The sequence below is a fragment of the Myotis daubentonii genome, chromosome 11, assembly GCF_963259705.1.
Source record: "Myotis daubentonii chromosome 11, mMyoDau2.1, whole genome shotgun sequence".
NCBI classification, from domain to species: Eukaryota; Metazoa; Chordata; class Mammalia; order Chiroptera; family Vespertilionidae; genus Myotis; species Myotis daubentonii.
The window spans coordinates 53166519-53189217 of NC_081850.1; the positions used below are offsets into that span (position 1 = coordinate 53166519).

General features: G+C 37.8%; 1 protein-coding gene across 2 annotated transcripts in view; it reads left to right on the plus strand.

Moving 5' to 3' along the window:
- The window catches only part of RECK (reversion inducing cysteine rich protein with kazal motifs), a 68225-nt gene that overhangs the window by 15858 nt on the left and 29668 nt on the right, over positions 1-22699 (plus strand). Inside the window, exons 3-7 of one of the 2 annotated variants that reach the window (XM_059657327.1) lie at positions 3062-3136; positions 4061-4097; positions 8470-8555; positions 10263-10310; positions 21831-21864. In XM_059657327.1, the coding sequence (XP_059513310.1) occupies positions 3062-3136; positions 4061-4097; positions 8470-8555; positions 10263-10310; positions 21831-21864 (280 nt within the window). Of the gene's footprint in view, positions 1-3061; positions 3137-4060; positions 4098-8467; positions 8556-10262; positions 10311-11896; positions 11999-21830; positions 21865-22699 lie in introns of those variants that run through there. The other variant, XM_059657328.1, reaches the window with a different exon arrangement.

The window sequence follows — 22699 nt, forward strand, 5'->3', positions numbered from 1 at the left end:
CATTATTAAGTCAAGGCTAGTTGTGTTTCATTTATACAACCATCCACTCCTCCACCCCCAATTATATTGAGACAAGTTTATATTGAAACAAATCCCAGTTGTCATATAATTTGATCTATAAATTTTCAATTTATATAAATACTCATTAAAGTAGTCTAAAAATAAAAACATCATTATCACTTCTTTTACAATGTAATATTCAAATATCTAGTTATTTTTCAAATTTATTGTTTCACTAATAGCCCTGTGCACGAATCCGTACACCAGTAGCTCGCCAGTAGCTCGCTGCCACCCTCCAGTAGCTCTCTCCACTCGCTACCCTGCCTTCCTGTAGCTTCCCACACTCCCTCTCCCCCTCATAGCTTGCTGCCCTGCCCCCTCCTGTAGCTCTCCGCCACCTGCTTGTAGCCAGTAGCTTGCTGCTGCCCTCCCATAGCTCTCCACCTGCTGCCCCGCCCTCCTATATCTCCCTCCGCCTCCCCTTCATAGCTTGCTGCCCTGCCCCCTCCTGTAGCACTCTGCTGTCCACTTGTAGCTCACTGCCCCACCCTCCTGCTGATCCGTGTTCTGGTCATTACACGGTTGGTTGTTACGCTTTCTGGCATAACGACCATTTGCATATTACATCTTTATTATATAGGGTAAGTTTATTTTTAATTTGAATCAGAATCCAAGAAATATATTGGTTATATATCTTTTGGTTATATATATATATCTTTTCTTTTGATATATGGGTTTCTTCTTACAATTTGATGAACAAATCTGGTAATTCATTCTGTAGTGTTTCCCACAGTCTGAATCATGTTGTTCACATCCCCATGGTTTTAACGTGTTTCTCTTTTTTCTTTATTTCTTAGCAATTAGTAGGTAGATTTAAAGCAGAGCTGTTCAGTAGAAATTTATACAGTAATGAAAATATTCTATATCTGTGATCCAGTTCAGTAGCCTCTAGCCACGTGTGCCAAGTGAACACTTGAAATATGATTAAAGAGACTGAGGAACTGAATTTTTAATTTTATTTAATTGTAATGATTTTAGTTTAAATTTAAATAACCACACATGGCTAGCAGCTACCTTATGAAACACATCCAGAGGATTGACCAGATTCACGTTAGGTTTTGTTTAAGTCTTCCTCATAAATAGTATTGTATCTGGTTGTCTTTTTTTATAATATTATCAGTCATCATTGATAATCACCTAAATGCATTAAGTCACTAGGGGTTGCAAAATGGCGATATTCTAGCTCTCTTCACTTACTAATTACTAGTGGCCCAGTGCATGAATTCATGCACATTGAAAGGAAATTAATTAGAAGAAATATTTTAATATCACTATTTGCCCTTTCTCTATAATAGAAGCGTCAACCAAATTCATGATTGACAGTGACAGATCGAAACACACTTGTGCGAATGACGCCAGCAAAAGCTTTGTATCGCTCATGCACAAATCAACTTAGCCTTTTATAGATATAAAATAAACTTGCTTAATTAGACCTGTGTTCTGATTTAGCTTAACTTTTTCCAGCCCAATGAAGCACCCCAGTGAAGCACCCCAACTTCTCTTTTAGGTAATTATCAGCAACACAGCAGTAAATATCAACATGAAGCAGATTATTATTGTAGATCACACAGGGAGAACAAAGGGGAAAAGATTTAACTGCAGCAGTGTTTGACTCAGTGAGAAAACCTGAAGTCATTTTCAAGGTCCACCACTTCTTCTTTTCAGTCAGGTCAAGTTTCTAAGCTTTCTAAATCTCCATTTTCTGGCTAATGGAAAGAAAATAGGATTCCACCGAGTCTCCTATCTACCTATTCCAGGACTTCTGTGAGGATCAAATGAGATGAGGCATGAGAAAACACTTCACAGACACTTGGTTAAAGTGTAAATGTTTCCATCTAGCTATAAAGCAAGTCGTATTCCTGGGCTGAAGAAACTCCAAGGAGGCTAGTTGCTAGGGAGAGGAAGCCAGGCGTTGCTATGTGACATCATTACCCGGCCCACAGCCACTGTTTCCGGGCTGGGCTGGGCTGTGGGCCCCATTTTGCACCATGGGATCTCGGCAGCATCAGCTGCAATTTGATGGGCTGTCGCTCGGGGTAGCAGGGCCTGTGTCCCACTTGGGAGAAGCCAAGTGTTGCTTTGTGGGCGCCAGGTCCACGGTGCCGTTTCTCTGTAAATGGCCAGTGCACATCACAGCAGCTCCTGTGTTGAGCATCTGCCCCTGGTGGTCAGTGCATGTCATAGTGACTGGTTGGATGGACACTTAGCATATTAGCCTTTTAGATAGATAGATAGATAGATAGATAGATAGATAGATAGATAGATAGATAGATAGATAGATGATAGATAGATAGATTGTTGGTAGTTTGGAAGGAAAAGGCTACTAAAACTACCTGTAGATAAATCTTTTTTCACTGTCCTTAGCATTTATGGATTTTATAGCTTTAACTAACCATGAAAGTCTGTCTGATATACATGAAGATTTATAATTTACTTAGACATCAAATAGTTAATTTCATTAACTAAAGTTCTGTTTGGAAGTGAGCCAGGTATCCTTGTGAGTGAACTGTCAGCTCCTCAGCATCTATATTAAAAAACAGTTTTGTTTCTATTTTATGGCACTTTGCAGAGAAGTTTATGCCATAATACTATTCACAAATTCTTCACCAATGTCAAGGTATAACGTAGTGTATTTTTTATTGTGGTCAGTTGACTTAAGCAGTTTTGTAGAACAGTTTAAGATAAATTTACTGGGGTTCTTTTCTTCTCTCTCTCTCTCTCTTTTTTTTTTCTCCCAGGCTACAGTTTGGTAGCCTGAATTTCTCTATTTTTGGTCATTAGGAAATAGGGTCTAGACTTGCTATATTTGCATTTTCTTGATTATTTGCCAAATTAACCAACCTTTTTAAAAATGTCATTTTAATGTTGATCCTTTCAAAGGTTTTCCATTTATAAGAGGAAGATATTTTAGACAACTGATAAATTCAGAAGATAATGCATTTTACCTCTTTTTATTTCTTATGAAAAAATGCCACAAAAACTTTTTTCTTTTGTCAAATAGATATTCTCCTCAAAAAGTGAATCCCGACTAAAACATCTGTTGCAGCGAGCCCCAGATTATTGCCCCGAAACAATGGTAGGTCTTGTTTAACTTAACTATGGAAGGTTTTGTCTAAATGAAGTCATCTAATGAGTTCCCTTTAGATTTAGCAAAATTTTCAATGTGAAGGAGGTTTGTGGTCAAAGTAAAATGTTAGATTTATCTAGGTACTTTAAAAAGATCTTCACATAAATTGCTAGATAAAATATCTTTCATTTATATTGTTTATTCTCTGACATAGGAAAAAATAATATTAAATACAAATGTAGTCTTTAAATTTCATTATAATAGTTTATCTGGAATTTGGAATTGTACTTACTATATTTTGACAATTTTATGAAAACTATATTAACTAAATTTTATATTTACTTTGACTTTGAAAAGTTGTATTTGTGATAAGGGAAAATGTATGATTTTTCATTATTCCTGTCTTCCCATTTTCTGGTATACAGTAGATGTATTGCTTGCCTGTCTGAATCATGTAACTTAAAATGTCTCTAATGTTTGGGTCATCATCCTCAGTGTTTGAGGTGCTCATAAACCAAGCTAAAAAAATCTGAGCTTGCTATGAGTGAGTCTCTTTAGATACGATACAGTAGCTTGGGTTATGTGAGGGGGGGAGATGGAGATCACACAATTCTGAGTGATTCATTTTCCTTTAGTCACTCTATACTTTTGTCTTTGTACTTAGAAACAGTGATTCCAGTAAGCAGCTTGAGTAACCAGACTAATCTTCAGTGCTCTTAGGTGGGAAGATGGGAAAAGAACAAGCAATATTTTGCATTTGTTTGATTTTTCCCCCCATAAATATAGCTGGTTGATACTCATATAGTATTAGAACATTGACTGTTATAGACACAAACGTAATCAAAACAACTGTACATAATTTCTGTAGAAATTAAGTGTTGTATTTAGGAACTGGTTATCTACATAAAAGCCTTTTGGTGATTACAATTTTAGGTTGAAATTTGGAGTTGTATGAATTCATCTTTGCCAGGTAAGTAATAGAAGTGTAACATTTAGCACTTTTATTTTTAAAAACTTACTGTGATTGTAAAATCTGTGTCATAGCCCTATAACTTAATGTATGCCCTTGAGTTTCTATCCTCTCTTTTCCATAGGCACTCAAATTTTCAAATGTATACTTTATCCTCATTTACTCAATACTTAACATGTTAAGTGCCCAGCCTGTTTTGTCTTCTGGACGGAAAGTATAATGTCAGTCACTGGTGACTGACAGAGCACTTAATGTGTTAACTGTATTTTTGTCTCCACTTCACCAGGATCTTAGTTTGTAAATCTTACAGCTTTTTCTCAGTACTTACTCTCTTTGATTTCTCTGTGACATTTGATGATATTGACCACTTACCTCCTTGTGGCTGTACTTTGCCCTTTCTTACCTTTTTCCTCTTAACATACCCCCACTTCCCACTGCCAACCACTGACCCAGGACTGTGGTTATTCCTGAGTACAATCCTCTTCCATTCTTTCTCCACACTCACTCTGCTAACTAATCAGCTCTGGGAAGGTAACTTTCAAATCCTAGTCAATTGGTTTTTTGTGTTTTTTTGGTTTTTAAATATATTTTATTGATTTTTTACAGAGAGGAAGGGAGAGGGATAGAGAGTTAGAAACATCAATAGAGAGAAACATCAATCAGCTGCCTCCTGCACACCCCCTGCTGGGGATGTGCCCACAACCAAGGTACATGCCCTTGACCGGAATCGGACCTGGGACCCTTGAGTCCGCAGGCTGACGCTCTATCCACTGAGCCAAACCGGTTAGGGCCCTAGTCAATTGTTTGTGACTTCTAGACATCTCTACCTGGATCACTGCATCTAAGTGGTATCTGAAGTGCAAATCCAAAACCAAACTCATTTTATGATTGTCTCTCTTGTGAATGATACTATTGGAGATCAAGTTATCTTTGGCTGCTTTTTCTTTCTAACTCCTTTGACTCTCTGCTTATAAAATCTTGCATCTGTCTGCACTACTCCTCGTTCAAGCCTTTTTTATATATATAATATATTTTTATTCATTTCAGAGAGGATGGGGAGAAGGAGAGAGAGAGAGATAGAAACATCGATGATGAGAGAGAATCATTGATTGGCTTGCCTCTTGCAGGCTCCACACTGGGATCGAGTCCACAACTGGGCACATACCCTGACTGGGAATTAAACCAGGGATCTCCTGGTTCATAGATCGAAGCTCAACCATTGAGCCACATCGGCCGGGCAAGCCTTTCTTATTACATTCTTGGGATAGAATATTGTAATAAACTTGTAACTGGTACCAGTATTTCAACATATCACAGCTGTCCTCCCCAGCCTTTCAAAAAAAATCCCTCAAGGGTATCCATTTCTGTTGAAATAAAAGCCAAACTCCCTAGCCTTGCATTCATGGTCTCCTAGGATTACTGGTAAAGCTTACTTTCCAGTCTTAGTTAAAGCCGGTGCCTTGAAAATTGGGAATAAACCTTACATATCTCTGAACTTTAAAGGCTGTCATACAGTGTGAAATTTGCATTTCAAACATTTGTCTTTCTGGCATTGCCCACATTCTTACCTGTCTTCCTAATTATCCCCCTAATGTCCTGGAATTTTATTTATATACTAGAGGCCCAGTGCATGAAATTCGTGCACGTGGGGGAGTGTTCCCTCAGCCCAGCCTGCACCCTCTCCAATCTGGGACCCCTCAGGGAATGTCTGACTGCCGGTTTAGGCCTGGTCCCTGTGGGCTGTTGGACATCCTCTCACAATCCAGGACTGCTGGCTCCTAACCGCTCTCCTGCCTGCCTGATCGCCTCTAACTGCCTCTGCCTGATTGCCCCTTACCCCTCTGCCTGCCTGCTGATCACTCCTAACCGCCTTTCCCTGCCAGCCTGATTGCCCCTAACTGCCCTCCCCTGCTGGCCTGATCGCCCCTAACTGCCCTCCCCTGCCAGCCTGTTCGCCCCTAACTGCCCTCCCCTGCCAGCCTGTTTGCCCCTAACTGCCCTCCCCTGCCAGCCTGATCACCCCTAATTGCTCCTCTGCCAGCCTGATTGCCCCTAGCCACCTCTGCCTCAGCCCCCGCCACTGTGGCTTTGTCCGGAAGGAGGACCAGACAACCAGCAACCCGGTCTAATTAGCATATTACCCTTTTATTATTATAGATATATATGCATATACATATACATACACATTATTTTTACCAAACTGATTTCTATAATGGAATAAATCATATATTTTATCTATTTCATAGTCCACAGAATATCTAATAGAGTGTCTTGTACATAGTAGAGGCTCAGCAAATATAAATGCTTGTCAAATAATTTAATATTTTCTAAGAGGCCACTGGGTATGTGGAAACAGCAATATATGGCATGATGATATAAAAGTTCACAGAATTTATGACCTACAGTGATTCCATTCAAAATTATATCTAAAATGTGAGTGATTCTCAATAGCAAAGATTTAAAGGAAACTAGGCAATGGGGCTAGAAAAGAGTCTGTTGCCCTTTTTACTCTTAAAACATGTAGGGATATAGAGGCTTATGATATTCAGTATTTTTAGCCAATTGTAACAATTGGGATGGTTTATATTATACAGGGTTGGGCAAAAGTAGGTTTATAGTTGTTTGTATGGAAAATACTACAATAATTAATAATACAACAATAAGCTGTATTTTGCATCCTCACAACTATAAACCTTTTTTTGCCCCACCCTATATTTTAGAGCTTTATCTGTGAGCCACTTTTTTGCTTTTGTTTGTTTTGTTTTTTAGCAGAATGCTTCTATTTGTTGTGTTAAGTCCTACTTTGATTTGGAGAACTATGCTACTTACAGCTTTTGAATCCCTGACATTTTTTTCAGATGTAAATAATAATCTAATTTATTGTATATGTAGGTTTGAAGACCCATGTATTACATGGAAGCAACATAAACCATTTTTTAAAATACCATTTTATTCATTTTTAGAAAGAGGAAGGGAGAGGTATATATAGAGAGAAACATCAATGATGAGAGAGAATCATCTATTGCCTGCCTCCTGCATGCCCTTAGATCCAACCCGCAACCCGAGCATATACCCTGACTGGGAATCAAACTGTGACCTCTTGTCCTGGTTCATGGGCTGATGTTCAACCGCTGAGCAACACCAGCAGGGCCATAAAACATTTTTTAAAAGATATAAGGAGTTTGCAGCATCCCTACAAGCATACATCTTTTTCCTCTTCATGATTATTATATCTCCTAATTTTATTCTATGAGTCATTCATTGACATTTGATTACAAAAAGGGCTCTAAAAATACACTAAATTATTATTTTTTTAATATATTTTATTGATTCTTTACAGAGAGGAAAGGAGAGGGATAGGGACTTAGAAATATCGATGAGAGAGAAACATCGATCAGCTGCCTCCTGCACACTCCCCACTGGGTATGTGCCCGCAACCAAGGTACATGCCCTTGACTGGAATCGAACCTGGGACCCTTGAGTCCGCAGGCTGACGGTTTATCCATTGAGCCAAACCAGTTAGGGCAACTAAATTATTTTTTATAATTTTATAAAAGTGATATTATGATATATCTTGTTATCAGTGATTTGGTTGGAGAATTAGCTGCTGTACATAAACTGAACCAGAAGAGTTATTTTGCCCATCAAAATTAGTCCTGGCTCAGAGGAGATGTTCCTGTCTGTTTACTAAGTGCTGATTTTAAATGGTGTCATGGGCTTCACACTACTGTAGGTATTTAATATGTTTGAATTCAGTACCTCTTTGTTAAGTTAAATTGGAATCTTTGCCTCTGCTTCACAGTCTAAAGGTGAGGAAGGCCTCTCCTTGCTTTCCTGAACCTGTATGTCCTCTAAAGATGCTACCTACCCAAGAATGAGAATGACCTAGAGCAGCGGTTCTCAACCTGTGGGTCGCGACCCCTTTGGGGGTCAAACGACCCTTTTACAGGGGTCGCCTAAGACCATCGGAAAACACATATATAATTACATATTGTTTTTGTGATTAATCACTATGCTTTAATTATGTTCAATTTGTAACAATGAAATTGGGGGTCACCACAACATGAGGGAACTGTATTAAAGGGTCGCGGCATTAGGAAGATTGAGAACCACTGACCTAGAGGGTTTAGGGTGGGCAGGGAGATGAGAGAAAAAAACAAAGGACCTGATAATTACGCTGTGAGGTACCTCAGGAGACTGATAGCATGGGAATAAGGCTGAGGGGAGAGGCTTACTAATTTTGAGGCCCTTTTGTCTGAGCTAGTTTTTCTGTAAACACTTTGATTCTTAGTGGTATCCACAAACCAATTTGACATGCTATTTGTATTTCTCACTGTTTATGACCAAAACATTTGAACATTTTGTTTTTAAGGTGTGTTTAAGAAATCTGATGGCTGGGTTGGCTTAGGCTGCTGTGAACTGGCTATTACCTTGGAGTGTCGACAGGCTTGCAAGCAGGTAATACTGAACAATCAGGCTCTTGAAAAGCATGAAGTGCAGTTTGGGTTTTAGTTGTGCATATGCCTTGATCCTTGGCCACCTCATACCTTTGGAGAGGTGACCTATAAAGCTGAAAATTTATTATTTCTTGCAGAGACCACTTCCTTTTAGACTCGCTGCTTTTTCAGTTATTACTGCTGCATATAAGACCCCGAGCCCTCTCTTATTCTTTCTCAACCTCTCTGCCACACAAAGAAAGAATATTTATAAGTTATATAAATGTCTAATCACTGTGTTATATACTTGAAACTAATATACTATTGCATGTCAACTGTAATTAAAAAATAAAAATTATTAAAGAAAAATAATGAATATTGTAGGAATTGAGGCCTGTTGTACTTTGCCTGTGGTCATGCTTAGTCAGTGCTGAATGACTCCAAATGGTCATGTGAATTTGGGCTATGCCTAAGTAAGAGCAGTTGATACAGTTGGCTTATTTTGCTTTCATTTTCCCTTCTGTCTTTTATCCTGGGTTTTCCCTGAGTATGTTCTTATATCCCTTCTCGGCTCCTAAGGTGAGCATGACTCCTACAGTGAATTATGACTTCTTTTTTATTTGATATATCTCTAGTCCAGTTCAGGCTGGGCCCAGAGTTACTCCTCATTACGTTCATTTTCATGTGGCTCCTCAGAGTGTTGTCAGAAAACTAGTCTGGTTCCTCATACTCCAAGTGGTGGGAGTAGACTTAACTGGGAAGTTTAGGTGGACCTGAAACCACAGCTGGAAAGCTTCTTTGATTTTCTTCTTCTAATTACTGTCCTCTGGACAGGGGTATGTGAGACATAGTGTCACCTTCACTTTCATACATACCACTGCAACATCCTTTGGGCAGTATACAGCCCAGCTATCTGCTGCTCTCCTCCAGCCATTGGGATGAAGCTGAGTCGCAGAAGATTGGAACTATAATGGATCTAGTCCCCATCCTCTTCAGCTGGCCTATTCAAAATTACATGAGCTTAGGTGATAGAGGAAATAGAACAAGGGACCAGAGGCCATGGCTCTAAAACATCTCTAAATAGGGACTGATATCATGTGGAAGAATAACCACCCCTCAGCAGATTTGTTATGGCTTGTTTTATGTAGAAAGTACATACTTTCTCTGTAAAAACTTAATATTTCTCTGAACATCAGTTTCTTCATCTGTAGAAGAGACAATATCTCTGTTAACTTGTTAAGAGAATTACATAAAAATAACTTGTTAATTTCTAGGGATAGCCTTTCCCTCTTTAATTGCCCTTTTTGTTATATATGGATCTTTTCTGAGGAAAAGTTAGTATGAGAACTTATAATATGAAGGGTTAAAGAAGAAGCAAAATATAAATATCCTGGCAGAGCTTCACAAGAAAATTTGCTGCAGCGTGGAATTCAGCTAAAAAAATAAAAAGTCTTCTGATTTACATTTCCTTCAAAGTTATCTAGTTTCTGAAATAACAAAAAGACTATGTTATTATGTGAGATTAAAGCCATAAAAGGTTAGAGTGAGTTCTAGCATATCCGATAGGTTCTGGGGCTGATGTTTGTTTAAGAGAAATTGCATGAAATGTGTTTGTTGTATATAAGGAATTTTAAAATATTTGAGCATAAGGTTTTCCCTGTTCTTTTTTATTCTGTGCTGAATAGCAATGTATAATAAAATTAATGGAGAAATTTTTTGTCTCATTTAGGCATCTTCAAAAAATGATATTTCCAAAGTTTGCAGAAAAGAATATGAGGTATGTATAGTATTTAACAAATTTGGATAGACTATTCAGATATTATAAAAATGGATAGAATCACTTAAATTTTAAAATGAATTCATTCTTACATAAATTGCCTTTTACTTTTCAGAAAATATAGCCTTGACAAAAATATCATTTGTCTTGTTTAGAAATCTTAAGACTTTAGTTGACTTTTGTTGAAATTAAGCATTAATTTTAAATAAATGCCTAAATCACATATACAGAGGATTTAACCTATAATGTTTTCTTAACAAAGCAATTGGTTGTATCCAAAGTTGTAAAATAATTTTTCTTAGGATCCATATTCTCTTTTCCCCTTTTCCTATCCCTTGACCCCCAAAAAAGAAAAGAAAAGAAAAACAAACCCATATTGCTATTGTAAATAGCTTCAATTTTTCCTAGGATCTTGCATTTGGGTGGGGTGGGGTGAGGTGAAAGTACTAACTTACAAAGGCTGTATTAAATCGGAAGGACTCTTGTCTCCCAATGGTGGTATTTTAAGCACTGTGATATAGAGAGGGGAGAGTTATTAGGGCAGAAGTAGGTAAGGTGTTTCATATCATGCAAACATGTACAGAAGTGTCCCTGATGTGAAAAGGTTCCTTATTGGGACTGCTTTGTTTTGTTTCTAGAATTTCATGGTTAAATGTGACAGCATTATTGTTTTTTCATAGTATAAGACCATGTAATTAAGGATACTTAAATGCATATACCTCATTCATCATCTATAATAATAAAAGCATAATATGCTAATTAGACTGGACATCCTTCCGGACGAAGCAGGGCTACGAGGGAAGCCCGTGTCCTGATTGCCTGCCAGCGTCCGGAGGGAAGCCCCGGTCCCAGGTGCCAGAGGGAAGCTGGTGCCAGCAGCTGGGGGGCGGGGGAGGAAGGCCTACTCTTGCATGAATTTCATGCATCGGGCCTCTATTTTTTATATATAAACATTGGAATTCTTATTGCTTTTTTTTTTTTCATCCTCTCCCAAGGATATGTTCATTGATTTTAGAGAGAGAAAGGTGGGGAGGGGGAAGAGAAACGTAAGTCAGTTGCCTCCTGTGCAAGCCCCTACCAGGGTTTGAACCTGCAACCTAGGTATGTACCCTTAGCAGGAGTCAAATCCAAAGCCTCAAAGCATATGGGACGATGCTCTAACCAACTGAGCCACCTGGCCAGGGTTCTATTGCTTCTAATAGTCTGTGTGCTCTTGGAGAAGAAAGACAGGACAACTTTCTTAACTGCTTCTAGATTATAGTTCTGATTTGCTTTTTTGCTTTTCTCAAAGCTTATAATTCTGCCTCTTGATTAATATTTTTAAATTGGAGACTCTTATTTATCTTTTGTCTCTTTGTACTATTTGCTAACTTACCTCTGTTCCTCTGAAGACAAATTTCCAAATTAACTGTAACTTTCCTCTCTTATTGAAGAGAGCCTTGCTATAAAGAAGTAAAAGATCTTTTTTTTCCCTTCTTATCTCTCTACCTTTGAAATAACTAGTTTTAGTTTCTCTTGAACAAAGTGGCTAACTATAATTCCTTCTTTTCTCCCACATGATGTCTGACATTGTCCATCTCCTGTAGCCTGTCCTCCATTATTTTAGTGTGCTTCCTTCTCTTGTCTGGATTTCCGCATTGCCCTAGGAAGTCTGCCAGTATGTGTTGATGAAGGACGGGACAGGAAAGGTAAGAGAGATAAACACTGTCCTATGAAAGAAATACTAAGAGTAGTTTACTTTTAGTAGTTTATTTCTCTTACTTGGTTTAGAATTAAGAACCTATTTTCCAAAAAGCTACATGCCAAGAGAGTTCATTTGTATATAGAAAAAAGTTGAACCTCCTAATAATTCAAGATATTTCAAAACTCAGTTTGATTTCTTATATGTATTTAGAAATGAAAAGAGAGACAAGAACACTTTAATACAGAAAGAAGGTTCTGCATTATAAACCCCAAATAACAATCACTGTCATGATTGTTGAAATTTAGTTTAAAGATAATGGGTAAAGTGAATTGGGTAAGTTTGGTATTATGGAACCTATTTTAACTGGATTGGTTGTTTATCAACATTAGAATAATTTATAAAATTAGGCTCTTAGTATCTTTTTCTTAACACTAGAGTGGTCCCTGGGGTGAACTTCTAGTTGTGTAAGTTTTCCTTTAGGCTTACAATATTAGGGGTTAGCATTTATCCTGAAGGATGATTTTTTTATAGTTTGATTAGAGATTCAGAGAGTGAATAATATATTCAAAGGAGCTAATGTTTCTCTTTCCTGGTGAGCTGATGCAGAATCGCTTTTGAGGGGATTTCCTAAGAATTTACTTACTTGAATAAAGTTAAAACATTTTAATAACATTTAAGATTCTGAGTTTTGTTTTCAATGAAGCTAAGATAAATCAGTTAAATGTAAGACATTATTATGTCTGATTTTATAACATCTGGTTTCTTACACAAATCAATACTAGTAAATATTTATTGAATACCGAGAGGCAGGTTTTTTGTTTTGTTTTGTTTTGTTGTGTGTGTGTATGTATGTGTGTGTATATATATATATATATATATATATATATATGTATTTTTTTTTTTTTACTGATTTCAGAGAGGGAGGGAAAGGGAGAGAGAGATAGAAACATCAATGAGAGAGTCATTGATCGGCCTCCTGCACACCCCACGCCAGGGATCAAGCCGCAACCCAGGCATGTACCTTGACCAGGAATTGAACCGTGACCTTCTGGCTCATAGGTCAACATCAACCACTGAACCAAATCAGATGAGGCCCTAAACTAGGCTGATAGCAACAGAGTCGAGTATTCAGGAATAAATGAGAGACTTGAAGGCAGAATCCATCCACAGAATTTATTGATGGATTCAATATAGGAAATGATATTCAGGGAAATAAAAAAATAATTATTAGTGAATCAGTGAATTGGGAGATAGAACTGAAGAAATTGCCCTAACCGGTTTGGCTCAGTGGATAGAGCGTTGGCCTGAGGACTAAAGGGTCCTGGGTTCGATTCCATTCAAGGGCATGTGCCTTGGTTGCGGGCACATCTCCAGTAGGAGATGTGCAGGAGGCAGCTGATCGATGTTTCTCTCTCATCCATGTTTCTAACTCTCTATCCCTCTCCCTTCCTCTCTGTAAAAAATCAATAAAATATATTTAAAAAAGAAAAAAGAACTGAAGAAATTATTTGGCATAGCTGCATATAGGGACAGGCTGAAAGAGTTTAAGGGAAATGGTGGATAGAGAAAGTCATCTAATTGGAACACTAGAAGATAAGAAAGAATATGGAGTCGATTCAGTGTTTAAAGAAGCCCAACAAATCCCCAGCAGGACTTTAAAATGTATATTTATAGACACACCTCATAGCCAGAGATCTGAAAAGCAGTCCGAAAAAAAGGACATCACCTTCAAAGGAGACCATCAGCTGATTTCTCAATAGCAACAGAGGAGGCCAGAGACAGAATGATACCTAAACTGCTCTGAAAGAAAATAACTATTAATCTAGAATCCCATGTCTAGCAAAAAATTTTTTTCATAATTAAGATATTTCCAGACAACAAAAGCAGAGAATTGCCATTACTGGACCCTTTATAGAAAGACTTCCTCTCTAAAGGAAGTTCTAAAATAGCTATAATTATTGAAATGCAAAAAAAAAAAAAAAGAATGATGACAATACAAAGTGAGTAAGTCACAACATACACATTGTTTAAAACAATGTATTTTTTAGTTTTTTAAAAAAGCAAATACACAACAGTATATACACAACAATAGCATATACATTGGGAAAGTTGTTTAAAGGAATTGAAGTATGTTGAGTGTTAAGGTCTTTTTAAAGGTTAATACCTATATCTCAGAGGTAGTTAGAAATGCGGGACTAAAGAAGAGAAGAGAAATCATGCCCGAAGATAACTGTGAAGTAAACCTTGAACTTCAAGAATAAAAGAAAACAATGAAAGAAAAAGCATAGAAAAAGGGAGAGAGCTGGGCTTTGAAAGTTGCTTCTTTAGGGAACTAGAAGAGAAGGAGCCAGATACTAATCAGAGAGGACCAGACCTATGTTCAAAATGAAATGAGATATTCCAAGAAAAAGAACTTCCTATCACTGGCAGTGTTCAAGCAAAGGCTTACTGGATTCACCTGTTGTGAAGGGGATTTCTGTAGTGGACAGGAGATTTGACTAAAGATTTCTCAACTCTGCAGTTCTCTTATTCTGACCAACACTTAAGAAAGAGTGCTTCCTTCAGTAGTTAAGAGTACTTCTTTCAGAATCACATCTGTTTGGTTGGGGCCACCAAAATCAACCAGTGGCTTGGAACTCTGGCGTGGTGTCATGTGAATGCTCACTTCCAGGTTCTCCATGCATTTTCACAAGCTCGGTCCTTAGCCCTAGAAGTATTGGTCAGGCCACCGGATTCATGAATATATGATGCTAGAACCAGAGATGATACTTAAAATATTTAATAACTGGAACCCCATAGGCACCAACAGTCAGAACAAATGCGGGCTATAAACCATCAGCGTAGCCAAACTAGTGCACATTGGCTGATTAGAACTAAAGTAAAAACGAACCCATGTTTTCCATGAGTTGTGATACAAGTGTAATTTTTAAAAATTGTCTGATGATAGTTATTTTCTTCCTTGAACGTCATAATAAACATCAAGATTATCTGAGGCTGGTAAATTTCCAGGGACCTGGCAATGGTTAATGACAGAAATTTTAGTTTCAGGCTGATAAATCCATTTTGTACCTTTATGTCAGTCCTTACCTGCCATTCTCTTAACATAATGGCCATAAATATAAACACCTTTCCACTTGCTGCATGACCCACTGAAGTATAATGCTACAAATTTGTCATCAGACTTACTTCGTCCACAGATTCTTTATGCTTTCTTTATATTTTCAGAAATGTCATCCTCATTTCTCTCCTTTCTTTCCTAGCTTTGTTCAGTCCAGTTATTTGATGTTACTTTATAAGGAAGATGAGAAACTGTGAAGGAAAGTCTGTAAAAGATATTTTTGTGAGGACTCACTTTTTAAAAATCTTTAGGCATTTAAGTTGTAAACTCGACAGTTGCTAAACAAAACTAAAATAATATTCTGTCCTGGAGCTCTGGTCCTATAAAAATACTAAAATAAAATTACGATTCAGGGTGTTAAAAAGAGGCTCTAAGAAGCTCAATAACAAAGATGGTTGGCCTTGTGAGTTTTAGGCTCAGTTCTTTCAGCATCATTCTATCAACATGCTGCTTAAATGCATTAAGAGAAGGGTGCAGGTATGTGTTAAATTTTATTTTTTGAATATTCACATGGTTCAAAATTTAAAATGTTATACAATAAAAAGTCTTTCTTTCACCTCTTGTACTGCAACTACTCAGTTCCTTACGTTACCAGAGATATCTTATGCATATAAAAGCAAATATGTACATATATTCCTCCTCTGCCCCCCGTAACACAAATGGTAGCCTGCCATACACTTTGACCTACCCCTGGATGCCAGTGTTTGGTGCATATTTATGTATGTCTACATACAGTATATCCTCAGGAAATTCAAAATTAAATGTTTGTTCTAAAGATTTCTGTGTATTTTATTTTGCTTCATTTTCTCTCAAATTAACCTTGATTCTAGATTTACTACCAGAAGCATAAAGAAAAGGGATAAAAAAATATCCCCATTTAGACATAGGATTACCAGGATATCAGCACCAGCAGGATTATCTGGATAGCTGGAGGCCTCCTACACCTCAGTGTGATTGGATCTGTGCTGCAGTGGTTCTAAGAATAGAGACAGTCAGCTGTGGAGGGTTTTAGCAAAAAGAATCTTATGGTACTTTGTCCCAGCAAAGCCTTCAGGGGACCTAAATGTAAAGATAAGGAAGCTCTGAAAATTGTCGTGATATAATAAGTAGAAAACTGAATGGGAGGCTTGGTAAATGGTAAAATGCTATATAGGTGTACTGTATCAGAGTAGATTTGAGCCGTTACCTGCAGCTGATGAGCTCCAAAAAGAGCGAAACCTATTAGGTCCTGCAGTACTGGCTTAAGATACTATAAAACCTTGATTATGTTCCATTTGTATATTGTTTCATTTTGTCATACTTTATATTATAGTTTGGGGAAGATAATAACTCCTATTTAGTCTCCCAGTGCTAGTATATTTCCTCTCTAGTCCATTTTTCCGAGAAGTCACCTGAATGAGATCATACCAAAAGGGAAATTTAATTGTTCAGATTGTATTATGACCTGGTCTAATCTCCATGGCTAGGTTTTCCCCACTAGGCAATCTCATCTACTCCCCCATAACGTCATTGCCCCTATATGATGACAAACCCAGAATCTTCTTTGCTAGCTTCACTTAAGTACTCCTGAATCACTCTTGAATGTGTACTTTTGATATTCAATTGGCATTTCAAATCAGGCAAACTGATTATTACCCTTCCTACCTTCCTTACCCCTCCTTCCCTTCTGCTGCATACCCCCCTCCCCCCTCCACACACACATGAACTAAACCTTTTTCTTACATGTCTTGCTTGGTTCCAGACACATAAACTAAAAACCTAAGTGGTATTGACTATTTTTTCATCATCTCCCACAAATAACTAGCTATCAAGCTCTAAAAATTTGCCTTCGAAATACATCTAAAGTCAGTCTGCTTTCCAGATCCTCAATTACTGTCTTAGCTGAGGCCTTTAAACCACTTTCTGGACAACAGCTGCCCAACTAGCTTTCCTATCTCTAATTTCTTCTTTTATCTACTACTTTCTTAGAATAGTTTTTTTGAAAGACCAAATATAGTCATATCACTCCCTTAAATAAAATGCATGGTTTATAGCAGAAATTATAAGTTGCATAAGGGAGGAAAGAGTCAGAGGCTAGATAGAGAAGAGTTTGGTATGTCAGACTGAGGAACATGAACTTTATCCTATAGGTGAGCCATTGAGGAGTTTTGTTAATTGTAGTTGTACAACCTGTTTGTTCTACCTGAAAGTCCCTCTTTCTGAATCTATCCTATTACTCCCCATTCAGTGATATGATGGAACTGGGATCTTACTAGCTAGGGATAACCGATTATTAAATATTCAGGAGTTTTGTAAACCAGTTTTAAGTTTGAAAGCAGCTATGATTAGGGTATAATGGACATCAGCAAATACGGCAAAATCTGGACTCTTCCCCCAATCCCCAAACTCCCTTGAAAGCTGATCCCAGCACACCACTACCCCTATCCAACTAGCAACTTTGCTTCAAATTTTGACTTAGATAGTTTCTATTTAAAAACTTTCCTGCCAAGTTCTCTTGCCTCCACACACATAAAATTGATTGCTACTTCTAAAGTCCTTTACATGCTTTATTATATAGCATTTGTCATCTTATAGGATAATTCTGTTCACATGTCACTTTTTAACACTACACTCTGAGTTCCTGGAGGCAGAGTTTATGTCCCTTTTGTCTTTGTATCTGTCATTCATTTATTCACTCAGCATTCACTGAATTTATACACTCCAAAATGATAGACTTAATTGGTGTCAGACACTGTTCTCAGGGTACAAAGATGAAAAGATTTAGCCACTACCTACTAGAAGCTCATAGTCTAGTTCATGAGAAGAGAGAAATTCAGATAGTTCATTACAATACAGTGAGACAAGTACATTGCTAGAAGTCTGTACAAGACACATTGGTGCCTGGAGGAACAAAAATCCCTGTTCAGGGTAATGGGGAAATCTCTACAGAACAGGTAAGACTTAAAGGCTGAACAAAAATGTTTTGCCTTGTAAAAAGGTGCTACAATTAATATTTTTATAGATAGAACTAGAGGCCCGGAGCACAAAATTCATGCACTGGGTGTGGGGGGGGGGGGGTTCACTCAGCCCAGCCTGAGCCCTCTCACAGTCCAAGGAGCCCTCGGGGGATGTCCAACTGCCGCGGAGGTGGGAGAGGCTCTCGCCAGCGTGAGCCTGGCTTCTGACTGAGTGGCGCTTCCCCCTGTGGGAGCGCACTGACCACAAGGGGGCAGCTCCTGCGTTGAGCATCTGCCCCCTGGTGGTCAGTGTGCATCATAGCGACCAGTCATTCTGCCGTTCGATTGATTTGCATATTAGCCTTTTATTATATAGGATTTTTAACAGGAATTTTTTTCACTCTGGACAGCTGACTTGCACAGGTTCTTTGTTTCAGAATAAATAACACTTGTATAAAGTCTATAAATTAGGCATTCTTTGGATGAGTAGAGAAAGCACTTAACACATTTTCGTACCACTCAGGAGTTTTCTCATGTTTCGTGTGCCGTCTGTTAAGGACCGCCCACAAGTGTTCTTGTTTTTCATGCCCATGGAAAAAGGAACGAATCTAGATACTTATGTAAATTTTGTTTGGTCCCTTTTCATAGAGGAAAATGTTTTACGCAGTACCATACGTTAAAAAAGTACTAGGAACTTTAATTGTTTAATTGTTTTTGTAAATAAAAATGTTATAATTATTGAAAAACAACACCTAAAGTGCATTATGATGATTTAAATAACGTGCAGTTTGCCCAAAAACGTGCGGTCCCTGGCGTATGTCTTAGAGATTTCTATGCGGTATGCAATGTGTTAATATAGCACATCATTGAAAAACATCATTTTGTTCAACATTGTTTAGTAATGATGTTGGTGAGAGATGCTGTAGGAACTTAACTCTTGTTTATATCAATTAGCCAATGGTAAAATAGCATTATATATTCTTTTGTGAAAGTCACAGAACCTATCAACGATGTTAAGTGCAGACTTACTGTATTGTATCTGTTATCACAATAATGTTGTCCAGCTGTATAGTGAAGTTGAAGATCTCTTGAGACCCTGTCAACTCCAGTATGCTGACATGTTCTTTGGGTCTCTGATGTTGAGGTAGATCTTCACTTCAGTAACACTGTAAGTTTGATCTAGTCTAGGGTAAAATGAGTGGTGAGGGCGCTGTTATAGGAAGGCACATTGGGTATAATATTGGTGGCAGAATGTCAAAAGAGGCTCCATTTAATAATATATTTATTATATACCAATAATTATAAACTCTCAGTTACTTCCTGTTTTTGCCACCAGATGGCGATCAGACATTTGAAGGACAATTGACTAAGAACTCAAGATTGGCTATCTTAAGAAATGAGGAAAGCCTGGCTGGCATGGCTCAGTGATTGAGAGTCGACCTATGAACCAGGAGGTCACGGTTCGATTCCCAGGTTGTGGGCTCAATCCCCAGTGGGGGGCATGTAGGAGGCAACCGATCAATGATTCTCTCTCCTCATTGATGTTTCTATCTCTCCCTCTCCCTTTCTCTTTGAAGTCAATAAAAATACATAATAAACAAAAGAAATGAGGAAATATAAGTTAATGCTGTGACTCATTATGTGTATATCTTAAGCCCTGTCAAACTAATCAGCAGTAATTAAACAGTGAAAAGTGGAGTTCTATGGTTTAGTTACCTAAGAAATCATTTATACGTAAATATAGTTACTTAAGATTAGAAACCTTTTATCACAAAAGGTGACATGATTAGAGTCTATGTAATCATGATGAGTGTAAAGTAATCAAGAGAAGGGTTGAAGGCCCATTCTTTTAAACATTAAAATTGGTAAAGATAGAGATATAAAAACAGTATTAACACTGAGGAAATATAAATGTTTTTGGTTCAACTAATTAGAGTAAATCTATTTGTGAAGGGTCTATCAATAGACATTAAAAGAAATGAAAGATACTTAGGGAATATTTCTGAACTCTGAATATGATGTCAAGGGAGACAGCTGTGCCCTTCTTCTAAATCAGGGGTCAGCAAACTTTTTCTGTAAAGAGCCATACAGCAAATACTTGAAGCTTGCAGGCCGTAAGGTTTCTTTCTACCCAATTCTACCATCTTGGTGTGGGTAAAATCTAGGGTCTATAAGTGTTTTCCTTTCTAGGCCTGTCTCTGGCATCTGTCAAATAAGAAGTTAGATTAGATCATCTCTGACATTTTTCAGATTTTGTGTCCTTTTGTACATCTCTCAAGCAAAGTGATCCCACAGGCTGACCCAGAGTGATATTTCTTTTATTTGTAAGGTCAGAGTTTTATTTTTTAAAAATATATTTTTATTGATTTCAGAATGGAAGGAGAGGGAAAGAGAGATAGAAACATCAATGATGAAAGAGAGTCATTGATTGGCTGCCTTCTGCACACCCCTACTGGGGATGAAGTTCGCAACCCTGGCATGTGCCCTGACTGGAAATCAAACCACAACCTCCTGGTTCATAAGTCAATGCTCAACTGCTGAGCCACACCGGCCAGGCTTGAAGCTAGTTTTTAAATATCAGTAAAGCTGGTCCTTTAACAAGTCCAGGTCACATGGCTGGCTTGTGATTTAGCTGAACTTAAAAGCCCAAATCATCTCTATTCAACAATAGGGTGCACTTGATTTCCGTTTACCTTTTATTTATGCCCATATCATTTCTTTTAAGAATTCATCCTTTTCCAATTGTGAGTGATAATAATCATAGTGGACAAGCCCTGAATATCCAAATGGCCATGTATAGGAATATTTTGTTTTTGTCTTTCTTCACTTCTTCTTTTCCTTACAATGATTTTAACACAGTGTGATATTATCTAAGAGTAATCTAAGAGCTCTATAAACACTAATTTGAGTCTCAGGCTCTGCTTTTGACTTGCTCTGTGACTTTGAGCAGTTTATCCCCTGCTGAGAAAACCAGTCCTTCATCTGTAAAATGATAGAGAGATTCCCATCTGTCCACAGGATGGCTATGTAAGAAACACCTTTGAAGCCTTGTTTAAATTTTTGTGCTTTACTCCTGAGTCTGTTTCTTTGTCTAGGACAGGGGTCCTCAAACTACGGCCCGCGGGCCACATGCAAATACAAATATTGTATTTGTTCCCGCTTTGTTTTTTTACTTCAAAATAAGATATGTGCAGTGTGCATAGGAATTTGTTCATGGTTTTTTTTTAAACTATAGTCTGGCCCTCCAACGGTCTGAGGGACAGTGAACTGGCCCCCTGTTTAAAAAGTTTGAGGACCCCTGGTCTAGGATAAGGCCTAGGAAGCTCAGGTGATACTAGTGCATGGCCAAGTTTGATAACAATTAAAGATGACCTCTAAGGTTCTGGCAACTCTAAAATGCAGTGGTTATATGAAATAGGTGTATTTCCCTAGAGGTCCTTTATTATATATCATTTTCTGGAACTTCTATATAATTCTGCAAGAAATAATTGAGATTAATATATTATAGTTCCCCCCACATACACACATTGGTATAGCTTTACATAAACTTGGTTTGCCATACATGGTCAGTTTATGGCTCAGATGACAATCTTGATCCCTAATGTGTATTAGAAGATGGTTTCCCTTTTCACCAGAATGCCATCGTATAGCTTTTTTGTTTTCAGTCTTGGATTTAGAAAGAATTAAATGTTTGTGATATCCTGATTTCCATATAACCATAAAGTGAAATAAAAGTAGAAATTCAGTGTGGTTGTTAATTTCTGTTTGTTTTTAATTTACAGAATGCTCTTTTCAGTTGCATTAGCAGAAATGAAAGTAAGTATGTTATTGACGGTTATACCAACAGTCCAAAGAGCAAAGCACAGTTTACAGATTATGATTTAGCTGTTATAAACACTGCCAAGACCCTGCGTTATAACTTAGGCTCTTAGTAAACCATCTGAAGGACTGTGCCCGCAGGATTCTGATAGGCACCTTCCTCTGGAGTGCTTAGGCGTTCGTTCCCATGTCCTGTACTAGTGCTAGATGTATTAGAGGAAGGTCACGTATTTACCCCATTTGAGTAAATAGGATCACTTTCAGAAGTTAAGCACTCCCACATGACACAATGCTGCGCTTGCTGAGGGCTGCCACTCAGTTCAGTTCAGCGGACTTTCACTACGTGCTGTGTGTGGAGCAAATACACATCTATAGGTACAAACCCATGTGATAAATGTAGCCATTAATAATTGTTCTTTGTGATGCAAATGAACAATGCATCAGTGAACACAGTAAATTTGGTAGTAATTACAAGTCGAAAACTTATGTGGCACAATAGGTATGAAACAGTGTCCTTGTCCAGGGAATTGAGGCCTGTCCTGCATTAGTTCAGTCCTAGTTTAATTAATTTATATATGCTCTTATCACTACCATTATTATTTCTGGAAGTTGCCTGCACAGTCACCAGAAATCTGATTCTGGTTCCTCCATAACCATGCCTCTATTAGTCCACAATTAATACACTGTGTGAACAATCTCTAATGATTATCAGAGATTTCCTACCTGCCTTTCTCTTACCCTTTTCCTGCCATACCTCTATCATGTCTTCCTTCAGCTTCCCACAGATTGCTTAGCCTCGCTATGAATATTTCTTGCTCTTTCCATTATAAAT